Source organism: Paramormyrops kingsleyae, chromosome 1, assembly GCF_048594095.1.
Source record: "Paramormyrops kingsleyae isolate MSU_618 chromosome 1, PKINGS_0.4, whole genome shotgun sequence".
In the NCBI taxonomy this organism is placed as follows: Eukaryota; Metazoa; Chordata; class Actinopteri; order Osteoglossiformes; family Mormyridae; genus Paramormyrops; species Paramormyrops kingsleyae.
Window position 1 is genome coordinate 50896672 of NC_132797.1, and position 12090 is coordinate 50908761.

General features: G+C 41.7%; 1 protein-coding gene and 1 long non-coding RNA gene across 5 annotated transcripts; one reads left to right on the forward strand and one right to left on the reverse strand.

Moving 5' to 3' along the window:
- Positions 1-1043: 1043 nt before the first annotated feature.
- Positions 1044-6711, reverse strand: LOC140592611 (uncharacterized). 4 transcript variants are annotated; one of them, XR_011992963.1, is made up of 8 exons: positions 6605-6711; positions 4076-4195; positions 3910-3957; positions 3726-3806; positions 3067-3127; positions 2876-2926; positions 2388-2445; positions 1044-2206 (listed from the first exon to the last, which is right to left on the reverse strand). It is a non-coding gene; the product is annotated as an uncharacterized lncRNA (long non-coding RNA). The 4 variants fall into 4 exon arrangements; XR_011992961.1 differs by lacking the exon at positions 6605-6711 and adding an exon at positions 5696-6029; XR_011992962.1 differs by lacking the exon at positions 6605-6711 and adding an exon at positions 4346-6029.
- LOC111842649 (D-serine dehydratase) lies at positions 6068-11418 on the forward strand. The gene is made up of 7 exons (XM_023809497.2): positions 6068-6339; positions 6493-6773; positions 7035-7215; positions 8065-8186; positions 9368-9557; positions 9658-9763; positions 9853-11418. Exons 1-7 carry the CDS (start codon positions 6194-6196, stop codon positions 9940-9942), a joined length of 1116 nt encoding a protein of 371 aa, XP_023665265.1. The 5' UTR covers positions 6068-6193; the 3' UTR covers positions 9943-11418.
- The last annotated feature ends 672 nt before the right edge of the window (positions 11419-12090 follow it).

Consider the following 12090-nt stretch of genomic DNA (forward strand, 5'->3'; position numbering starts at 1 on the left):
CCTTAACCCTAACCATAACCAGAGCTCTACTTTACGCCCTTAAAGATCACATGTTTCCTGTGGAGGTGACGTATTTCCAGTGGAGCTCCACTCTACAGGCTTCTGCAGCTAGACACTCTTGGACCGTACACCCTGTCGCTACGTGATCCATACACCCTACGAGATCCGTTGCTTCCGGATCCGGTTCATGCATAGTTTACATGTGCGCCTGCGTACGTCGTCAATATTTTGGACCGGAAGCCCTATTTACGGCAGCCTCCCTATCTATGATAACGCATGTGTGAGAACTCTTCTATGCTAAAAGTTTAGTCTAGTTACTGTGGTTTCAACTTTTGATCCCTGTGGAACAAATGTGGGAAACGTGTTTCTCAGTAAGTCACAACAATAAAATAATCTTTTTCTACAAGATAATGTATCTGTAACTCACGTGGTTTCATATTGGACTGGTATTGTTGTTAGTAATTTCAATAAAAGTTAGCAATTTAGCAATTTAACATTATACACATAATACAGTTTTATAGCAACCAAGTGGCAATCATAAATAAAAAAATATACGTGTATAAACGTCCAAAGACAAGGAGGTTATTCGTTTGGGGGAAAAACTTTTGATTTCGCACACCATCTCTTGGCACTATCACTATTCATTTTCTTTCAAGAATATTTTTAACTCATTTTCAAAAGTAATACAATTTGGAGTAATTTCCAGAAACCTACACTTACGAATATGAAACTTGCCAATTATGATGAGATTATTACAAAGGTATTCAATATATTTATCTTGCAGTGGTTAGTACCGCTGCCTCACGCCTCTGGGACTTGGGTTCAAGTCTCCACCCTGGATCCATGTGTGGAGTTGGTATATTAGTTGTAGAAATTTCACTGAGTCAATTGTTTAAGAGTCTGACAAACTTTATTTACCGCAAAGCTTTGGGGGAACAGACACTCAGCACTCTCATGCGTCTTGTGCTTGTGGTAGAAAAATTATAAATCAATCTCTCTGATAACACAGACAGTCACTTAGAATAAAAGTCTGGACCTCTCAGTTTGGTGAGTAAAGAAAATCTCTTTTATTCCAGCAATTCCAGCAAAGCGCTCCTATCACACTCGGCACTCTGTACCAAGTCACACCGAGCACATAGAGCAACCTGTTGATAAACCATAACTCCCAATTCCTAATAAGTCCTGATTGGTCACAAAACACTAACAAACCAAGCTCAAACATATAACAAACACAATTCTCCTGCTCTATTGGTTCACCTTGGTAGCAAGGTAAAGTCCACCCGTTTTGCTCAATTTACCGGAATATGTCTCAGCTTCTAGACTGTACTTAAGATATGTATATAGATATTGATTATATGACAGTGAATCACTGTTAATGTTTGGGTGTTCCATTGATTAATGATTAATGATTAATACATTGATATATTGTCATTGAATCACTGCAAATACATGCTTAACATATGATTAGTTCGGTTAATGTAACAACTACTTATACATTTGCACTACCGCGTAACACATTAAATATTGTCTACTGCAACTATTTTATAAAGGTATAACTCTTTGTGCACCAGTTGGGGCAGCTTCGAATCTCTTCCTGTAGGTGGTTTCTCCCCCATTTCGCTCCGCTGTCTGCCTCTCCAAGGTCCAAGCTTTCTTCAGGGTCTGCAGAACTAACCGCAGGCAGCCATCATGAAGCAAAGTCACACAGTATTCAAAACAATCTCTTCTTGCCTAAGGCCTAAGACATAACAGACCCAATATGCCTCCCCTCCCGGGCCTACCAATGTCCAATTTTACTTCCACATGCTCTGTTTCCTGAACAACAGGTGCATACATTTCCAAATACGCCCCACAAGTACTTGTGCACATAAAGAATACATAAAAAATAATAACAATAAGAACAGAAAATTCAGTTCAATCAGGGATTTTTAAAAATTGCGTTAACTTTAAGGCCTTGTTCATCTCTGCAACTGCTGACGAAAGTCTCCATGTCCTCCCGATGCTGAAAACATTACATTCTCATTACATTCTCATTACATTCTCAAAAGTCATTACATTCTCCCTCCAGGAGCTTGCAGAGGGTCTTCTCCTGTTCTTCAGTGCTCAGCTGGAGTACTTTAGGCGCTGCCACTTCCCCAAGGAACAGGTCACCATTGTTGTGCACCCAGCACAAAGCCATACAGAGGTCCCTCATGATGTGTGGCTCCTGTACAAGGTCAAAAGTAATGACCACAGTTAGAATGAGTCAGAATGTTTGTTCATGAATGTATGTATGAATGTATTATTCATACAGGTAGCCAGAACAACACAAACATTTCAGATTAACTATTTCAGGAAAAAAATTGAACGAAACTATAAATAAATACATAAACCCCAAAATTACTCACCACATTACTATTCTCTTCAACCCCCTCAGTGTCAGCTTGTGTAGCAGCTGGTGTGGATCTGCATACCGTAAAGAGAGGCTTAAGGGTTCCCTGGAGTACAAGCAAAGCCTCCTCTGTCCAATGAGCAAACCTCTGTCCATGCTTTTGAATAATATCATTACATCACTTAGGCTACAGCGACGTCACACGGCCAAGATACTGACATATTTATGGTGTCATTCATAGCCTTCTATGTGGAACCTCTCCATCAGTTGAATGCACCACCACTAGCGAATTAATGGTACATCACTCTAAACCACATAATACAACATGTTAGGCAATGTAACAAATTCTTGACAGTATATCTTCACAACAGAGGCAAAGACTTAACTGTGAATGCAAATGGGGCTGAGGTGCAGAGGCAGAGGGCATACTGTGAAGTACAGGGAAAACTGTAACACACTGTGACTTTCAACATGTAAACGTTCTGAGGAATTAAACATGTTTACCATCAGCATAAAGACACCACAGGAATTCCCTGAAGTCTGTTGTGGGAAATTCTAGAGAAATAAAAATGCATCACATTTTCAAGCAAAAGAATTAGGAACATAGATGTATACATAATTATTAGCAATGCCAAGTGGGATAAAGTAATGCGGTTGCTCAACTACTATTATATGGTCCATAATTTCACGCTTACTTCAAGGTCTCTTCCTGTTTTTTCAGCCCAGGGTCCAGGATCAATGAGGCTTGCAATTTTCCTGGCAATCCAAAGAAAGCACAAAGTACAAAATCACAATTTCATCTGTATGATTAGTATTGTAGCCACAGAACAAGGCTACTCGCGGAACCTTTAGCCAGAGAACAAGGCTACTCGTGGAACCTGTAGCCAGAGAACAAGGCTACTCGCGGAACCTGTAGCCAGAGAACAAGTTCAGCCATGAAACAAGGCCAATGAATAATTTTCTTTAATCAGGACCTAAATATGGTTCTGTACACCTCATCTCCAAAGCCAGTAGGGTGAAGAGAATCAAGAAAAAGTATCTCCCTCTGTGCTACCAATATAACCTGCAAGATATATTGAAATATATGAACACAGAGCATGCCATCTCCTTCATTTTTAAATTTACATAAAAATCTTGAACTGTTTAAAAATGACACTCAACACAGAGGAGATAGTGGTCTGGTTCATCCTGTTGCCTACTCCAAGCAGGAAGCAGAATGGCATCTTTTGAGCCCAAGTTTTCCTGGTATTGTTGGGAAAAATTATATACATTGCTATACACAGATACACCACCAGCACATCTCTTCCTAATGCAGTATGTGTGTAGTGCCCATATGCTCATACAAAGTACTCACGGGCAAATAACGCACTGGGTCCACGCTTTCGTCTTTCCATGTGGGAACGACGTATAGGTCCACAATGTGAACGTCTTTTCCCTAATGGTATGAACATTAGAAATACACACATGATGATACACGTACATGAAAAAGGATATCTAGTCTAGCAGATACCATAATTAGACAAAGGATAATCAATTACATGTCTCTGTGAGGCCTCTTTCACTATCCTGAGACAGGCATTTTCAATCTGAAAGTAATTGCAAAAAGCAATTGATTACACAGTTAAATACGTTTTGTGTAACACCATCACTTAGGATTCTCTTTGTAGTGCAATAAAAAGACGAGATGTATTTAAACACACTGACATTTAACTCCACACACTGATTTAAACCCAGGCTCCAAAAATCTTCTCCTGTAAAGCAAGTTTGGCCATCCTTCATGATCAGTTCTCCTGATGGCTGTTTTTTGTCCAACACGTACTTGATCTAAAAATAAAAAGCAATTCCTGTGATGAAGTCAATACAAAAATGACAATCAATGTGGCTCGTGATTTTTATTGTTCTGAAGGGGGAGAGTATAAAAGACACCCTGAATCCTCTGCATGTCATGCATCACTGGATGGAAACAATGCTTACCAACTCATCTTGAAGGAGGTCCAACTCTTTTTCCCACTTGGGACCTGACAGGGCTGGACTGGTAATCTGGCATACCGGGCAAATGCCCAATGGGCCGACGCACTTGGGGGCTGGTCGATATAATATGATTTTTTTTTTTTAATTGGCCAACGACCGGCCCATAAAGCAGGGACAGCGGCCCATTGGTTCATTTTCCATACTGACACTGGGCTGGCCTAATCATCTCTTAACAGGCTCCACCCCTCCCCCTCTGTTTCTTGTGTCAGATGCAGTCAGTGGCTCAGAGCCAGAAATCAGTGGATTTAGGATGGAGAAGCAAAAGCGCAAGGGCAAGGGGGGTGCGGAGAAGTTGCGGGCCAAAGAAATGACCGCAAGGATGGTGTACTTGTTGGTTGTGTCCGACCGATTGTGGTGGGCCGGTCTGAGCAAAAATGCCAGGGCCCTTTTTTTGTCCCAGTCCAGCCCTGGGACCTGAGGCTGTATATGGATGATCCTTTTGCCATTCAGAGGCAGAATAGCAATGCTCATTCCATGACACATCTCTTAGCTGGCTGCACAAACTGGAGCCACCTCCGTGACACCACAACTTTGCCCTTATTGGCTGAAGAGTTTAGTTACACGCATGACGTTTGTATCCTAGGAAGTTCCGATGCGTTATCTGCTATTTCTCCCGAATATCACGCAAAGCAGTGAGAATTCGTTTTCAGTTAATTTACCTGGTAAAATAATTTTTTTTTAATGACATAAATGCTCTAATTAATCTAAGTTAGTGGTTTATTTATTGTTAGTTACTGTAATGTTGCGCTGCTTTATTTGTTTAATCGTCCACTGAAGAAGGCATTCAAGTAAGAATTGCACTGTATTCTGTACATGACAATAAATACTTTGAATCCTTGAAATACATGTATTTGATCTTTTTTCCTGGCAGCTATCTTTTTACACAGGGCCACTATACACTATAGTTTATTTTTCCCCACTGCTAACAGTTTGGATCAGGAGTTGGTTATTGTAAAAGAAGTAATGTGCATGCAGGTGATATTTGTATAGATTTATCTACACCCTTCTGGCAGTGCTGCCATTGCAGTCAGATCTTGGAGATTAAGGAGTAGAAGTTGTATGACTTGGCTGTATAGTCAGTTTATACTCCACCCCTAGAGCCGCCGGCAGATCTCGCTCCACGTCACATCAACTACAGACAGACCCACAGTAGACCTACAGTCGAACGCACTCAATGCATGTTGTCGTTCAAGTCCTTAATTTCAGTACAGGTCGTCTTTACCATACTCTGCGTCACTTCTAATCTTAAATCAGCGAGAGTAGCTACAGTCTTGTCAGATTTAATAATCTTACCAGCACGTGTACTTGATAAAGCAGACTTCTTGGCAAGAGGGGCTTTACTTGGTGTTATAGGGAGTGCAGGGAATTCTTCATTTATTTCGTGAGTTTACCACCCCCCATTCATTGTCACTGTTTTCCGGTTTTGTTATCCTCGCTCGGTCTTTTTTGTACATATTTCGGCATTTACTGACTCAGTACAAGCACAGCATATACACTACGGCGTCACCTTGTTGGCCAGAATAACTAAAACTGCGTGTATGTATATAACCAGAAGCAAATGCCGAGAGCTGTTAATATACGACCATTTACGCCGCCATCTTGTCCCGCCCCTACCCGATTTAATCGGCAGATTGATAACCCTTGACTTGTATTGTACTGGGACGCGTGTGTTACGTCATTCCCAGTTCTGACCTCCGATGATGGTTGCTACGTTATATAACTTCGGTGGTACGAAGTGTCTTAAGAGCAACCCTTGAGCCCTGGTTGAATGTCTTTCCTTTCAGTGATATCATGGAGGACACATTAGTTAGCGATCTCTGCACGCCAGTTTTCATCGTTGACCTCCAGAAGGTGAAGCAAAATGCCCAGGCGATGCTGGAGCGTTTTCAGCAGATGGGAGTTCAACTCCGACCTCACATGAAAACTCATAAAACTGTGTAAGAAACGAAATGCGCATTTTTAAGTCTTATGTCTTAATTTGAAATCTTTTCATTTTAATCGTAAAGTTGATACTTGTCGTACTTTAGTCTAACAGCACCCTGAAGCTGTTAAACGTTATTCGAATTGTTTGTTTGCATTGCCCTTCCCAGTGAGTGTGGTGAGATCATGACTGGAGGTTCGCGTCGTTGCATCGCGGTATCTACTTTGGCTGAAGCTGCCTTTTATGCAGAGCATGGCTTTGACGACATCCTCTATGCATACCCAATTCCCCTCGACAAGGTGGAGCGCTGTGCTCAGCTTTCAGAGGAGCTGGTGCTTTTCCATGTTCTCATAGACAGCCGTGTAGCTTTGCAGCAACTGCGAACACGCCCACTCAAGGGGGGTAAAGTATGGAGGGTTTGGCTGAAACTGGATTGTGACAATGGGAGGGGTAAGGATCAGCCTGTCAGCAAGTACTACTGTGGTAGATGTTAATATTTAGGTGCAAAAAAGCAGTACTGTAGTGATCACAGTGCATAGATTTGTTGAGGATCAGGTGTCTCGAAGTTGCTTATGAGTTTCACAAATTAAAATTATAAATTAGCATTTTAAACATAATTCACCTGATGGCTTCTCGATCTTGTGGTGGGCAAATGTCCATTATATCAAAAATGAATGTGGTGTTTGAAAATACCCCTCTAACCATTGACAGCTGGAGTTCCACACTCAGAACCGGCAGCTCTGCTCTTGGCCCAGGACATCTTCCAAAGTGAAGGAGTAGAGCTGACTGGAATTTATGTGCACTGTGGAAACACCTACAGCTGTTCAGGGGAGGAGCACATCAAAGCCATTGCCCAGAAAACTACCACATTTATTCTGCACTTCATGGAGAAGTAAAGTGCTTTCTATACTCTGTTCACTCCCCTCAATTTTAACATCCATTTTAAAATTAATAGCACACAGTTCCAGTCTCTGGTAAGACAGTTAACCGAGTGCTTACATATTGATCGAAAACATGCCGTGTTCCATTTACCTCTGAGGTTGGAACTCGGAACTGGCAATGTCGTCATACACGAGTTAACAGCGCTCCAGTACAGTATGCCGGAAAGCCATTTAGCAATATCAGGGACCAGTTTCAAAAAGCAATATTTCTTGCTTAGCCGGATAACTAGTCAGATTTAATTGACCTCAGTTTAAATGGCCTTTATCTTCATTTATTTACATTTAGCTCAGACTTATTTAAATTTGAAAAGTTGTCAGGCTAAGCAAGAAATCCTGCTTTATGAAACAGGCCCTAGCCCTAATCTGGTTAATTGTTAGCCAGTGTTAGCAATATCAGGTGATTACACATTACATGGAATTTTGCGCATAAAAACATTGTGTGTATGACCTACTTAATGAGCCACAAATAAGATGTTAGTGCTAATAAACAGTATACAACTACAACTTTCACTTTTGCTGATAAGGGCACAGCCTTCTATAATTCTGAGGTCAGGGTTGTGTAGATTCTTCCGCCTTTAGGAGTCAGGATGCCGATTTCAGTGGGCGTTCCAGTTGAAATTTCAGATTAGGAACTCTGAATTTCCAACTATGAGTTGAAATAGAATGCAACATATTGTGGATACTAAAAAAGAATTTTTTTTAAGAATACAGAAAATCATTATTAGGAAGCTAATATTTGACATTTTGACATATTATTTTATATTTGACATTTTGACACACCATGCATGTGCTCTGGACAGAATGAAGGCAGCTGGAATGGATGGTCCCAAGTCCAGCATTGGCTCCACTCCCTCCTGCAGCCACCCAGTGCAGGACATGGCTCAGCTCAGTGAGGTGCATCCTGGGAACTATATTTTTTATGGTGAGCCTTAACTCCCAAAATAGTACTGGAGCTGCAGCTTCATCCCACAATGCTGTAAAAGTAATGAATGGACTGTTGCAAGTTGAACTCGCATAGAGCTTGACCACAGAAAAGTGCAGCAGGCGGTTCCCCAGGGTTCGGTGCTTGGTCCTCTCCTTTTCATTCTCTACATCCTCCCCCTCGGCAATATCATTCGTCGTCACGGTCTCCGCTTTCATTGCTACGCTGACGACATCCAACTTTACATCTCCACAACATTCATCAACCCCAGCATCCACTCCACTCTCTCCCACTGTCTAACAGACATTAAAAACTGGATGAATCATAATTTCCTCAAACTAAACAGCGATAAAACAGACTTCATCATCATCGGTCCACACATCACCACCAAATCCTCACTACATTTCACTGTGCACTTTGATAACACCATACTCTCTCTATCCCCACTCATCCGTAACCTCGGTGTACTCCTAGATCCCACTCTTTCATTTGAACCCCACGTCAAGCACATAACCCGGACTACATTCTTTCACCTTAAAAACATAGCCCGTCTCCGCCCATCACTCACCTTCTCTGCCGCTGAAACTCTCATCCACACATTCATCACATCCAGAATCGATTACTGCAATAGCATCCTCTACGGTTCACCATCCAAAACTCTCAACAGACTACAGTATATTCAGAATTCCGCTGCCCGGCTCCTTACCCAAACCCGCTCACGTGAACACATCACCCCTGTCCTCCAAAAGCTTCACTGGCTCCCCGTCCCTCAGCGCATCCACTTCAAAATCCTTTTCATCACATTCAAAGCACTCCACAACCTGGCCCCTTCTTACCTCACAGACCTGCTCCATCACCACACTCCATCTCGCTCCCTACGCTCATCCAGCTCGAACCTCCTGTCCCTGCCCTGTAGGACCAAGCTCCGAACCTGGGGGGACAGAGCCTTCTCCATCGCTGCCCCCACCCTTTGGAACTCACTGCCCAAATTCCTCCGCGACTGCTCTGATCTCCCTACTTTTAAGAAAGAACTCAAAACTCACCTGTTTAAAATTGCTTTTAATGTTTGATTTTATGTTATAAATTGTGTGCTATTTTATTCTATTGTGTTGTGAAGCGTCTTTGAGTGTCTTGAAAAGCGCTTTATAAATAAAATGTATTATTATTATTATTATTATTAGATGCCCAGCAAATGAAGATTGGCTCTTGTAAGCTGGAGCAGGTGGCAGTGCGAGTCCTCACCCGGGTCATAGGACATTACCCAAGCAGGAACCAGCTGCTAGTGGATTGCGGCTGGGCTGGGCTTAGTCATGACGGAGGAGGCTGCCTCCCCACAGGCTATGCCATCATCGAAGGCCACCCCAACCTGAGGTCAACGCAACTTATCTACCGCACTTTTGGTTTTGCGTATTGGCAGTCATGTCAAAATTCAATTTAAAGGCATTTCACATTGTGACCTTCATTTCTCTAGACTGCTGTCTATGACTCAGGAACATGGACGGGTTGAACCAATCTCTGGTAACCTGGATTACAAGAAATTCCCAATTGGAGCCATGCTCTGTCTCATTCCTTACCATGTAAGTAACAGCAGCTTCTTCCCAGGACTTTATGAAATGCAATGACCTGTTCAGATGAAGGGCTGAGATGTTAAACATTCTCTCTGCAGGCTTGTGCTACAGCCATGATGCATGCCATATTCTTTGTCCACTCGGAAGGGAAGGTTGTGGACAAATGGACACCTACTCGAGGGTGGTGATGTCACTGAAAGCCCCACCTCCACTCTCCTTTCAACATAGAAAAGCAAACTTTGCTATGAATGGGCACTTTTCCACTGCACCAAGTATGGTACTTTTGGTAGGGTGCTTTCGGTACTTTTGTTTTTCCATTGACATCCGGTCGAGTACCAGTACCAAACCAGCTGGGGTACTTCTTTGGTATTTTGGGGTGGGACTTGAAACGCTTTGTCATTTGGTTATGCAATTAGCCTGCTGCTGAAACACAATACTGTACAAATGCTGCCTTGAAAACTGTTGAACTGAGAAAATAATAAAACTAAGTTTTAAAAAAAAAAATGTAATATGGTCATAACATATACAACAAAAAGACCCGAATGGCATGACAAATTAAAAAGCATTTTGTTGAATATACTAATACAGCATGCACAGAGATCGAATTTATCGACAGCATCGACGGCAAAAGCCGCCGTGCCTTAGCAATTTGCCGTGCTGCCCTGAATATTTACAAGTTCTTGCCGGCAGATACTTGCAGTGCCCTCTTCCTCAGTTGCCTTTGTGCCCTATTGTGTATGTTTAGATCATAATAAAGTCAATAAACTTAAGAAATCAAGAACAAGTTCTTCCGTTATTTACTTCTCTGTCGCCATGTCCATGATATCTGGGTTGATAAGCGCATCCCATAATTTTACTTTAGCCACGCCTCCATGGTTAAATTATTCAGACCGGCTATTCTAGCCGATGCTTACCTCCCTCCGAAACTAATAGCAACATGTTCATAGAATAGGGAGGGTGAGAAGGTTTAGAAGTTCTTTTGAAAGTGAGGCTGTATTGGGGGTATTTTTGGCACGTGAACAATCATCGATTTACATCGACAAATACATGTTAAGGACCTGTTATAAGGCCACAAAGTTCCAATTAAAATGCCTACGAAAGATCGGGTGAAAAAAAAGAAAGCAGGCTGAGATGACGGCCACTGCTTCTAAGACCCAGAAAATAACCACATTTTTTAGGTAATTTCGCTGGTTATGCATGTCTTTCCCAATCATACTGCATCTATTGTTATGGAAATTATCTGTCATTACTTGACGTTGCAATAATTTATAATAGACTGTAATAATTCATAAAAGATTGAAATAATTGATACCAGATGTGCATTGAATTTTAGTGAAAACGGAGAAGGAGTTAGAGCATAAACTGTACTGTCCTGCAGCTGCTGTCATGGGACAGTTCGTAGTGGCTCACGGAAGTGTTGCGGGACAGTTCGTAGTGGCTCGCGGCACTGGGCGGGACAGTTCGTAGTGGCTCGCAACACTGGGCAGGACAGTTAGCGAGTGTCTCGGGACAGTGTTTGAGTGGCTCGGGACAGTTGGCGAGTGTTAGTTAGTTGGCTTGAATATGGTCACTCATGCATTATTTTGAAGTTCTGTTAGTCACGTTAGTGTTCAATGTCTCAGTAAAAAAAATGTTCATTAAATTAAAGTTTTTATCACTGACAATAGCTGGTTCTGTTCTTTTCCATAAAACATTTTGTCATTACTGAGTAGGTGAATGAAAGCAACAGCATCTTTTTTTCCAATAGCTAGTCTAACACTATTTCACAGGGTGCTAATGCATTTATTGCCCTTGAAAATGTCAGAATGCTAAATATTTAATGCGTCCAGCTATATACCTTTTTGCCTCAGTGCCCTGGCCAGTAATTCTTGATTGCCTTGGTGCCCTCCGAACCTACGGGAAAATGCCTTAGTGCCCTCCTATATTTGAGGGGATAAAAGGCAAACATTGCTGTGCCCCCCGAACAAAGTAATTCGACCCCTGCATGCATATAGCATGCTGTCCTAGCGATGTGATTTAGTTGTAATAAATATTGGGGTATTAATAAAACAAGAGTTTCCCACAAACCTGTCTTCGAGTAATTTAAACGACAAGGATGAAAATGATTATGATTGTCTCGGAGAATGCATGCAGCCCTCACGGAAAAGCAGTGGAGGTAAACTTTAAACTGATTGTTAAACATAAGAATCTATAAAAGGAATAATGATTAAAATTGCAAAGCTTAAGATTTTTTTTCCTATAAGAGTAACAGAGTAAAAATATTTTTGTGAAACTCTAACCCCTACTGTATAATGTAGGTACAGAATTGAAAGTAAGAAAAATCCATATTTTAATAT

Excerpts from the sequence above, each read along its gene's own strand:
- LOC111842649 (XM_023809497.2), top strand. The coding sequence starts at position 6,194 with ATGGAGGACACATTAGTTAGCGATCTCTGCACGCCAGTTTTCATCGTT. Across the intron at positions 6,340-6,492 it reads ATGAAAACTCATAAAACTGT|TGAGTGTGGTGAGATCATGA; the intron begins GTAAGAAACGAA and ends TGCCCTTCCCAG. Across the intron at positions 6,774-7,034 it reads GGATTGTGACAATGGGAGGG|CTGGAGTTCCACACTCAGAA; the intron begins GTAAGGATCAGC and ends AACCATTGACAG.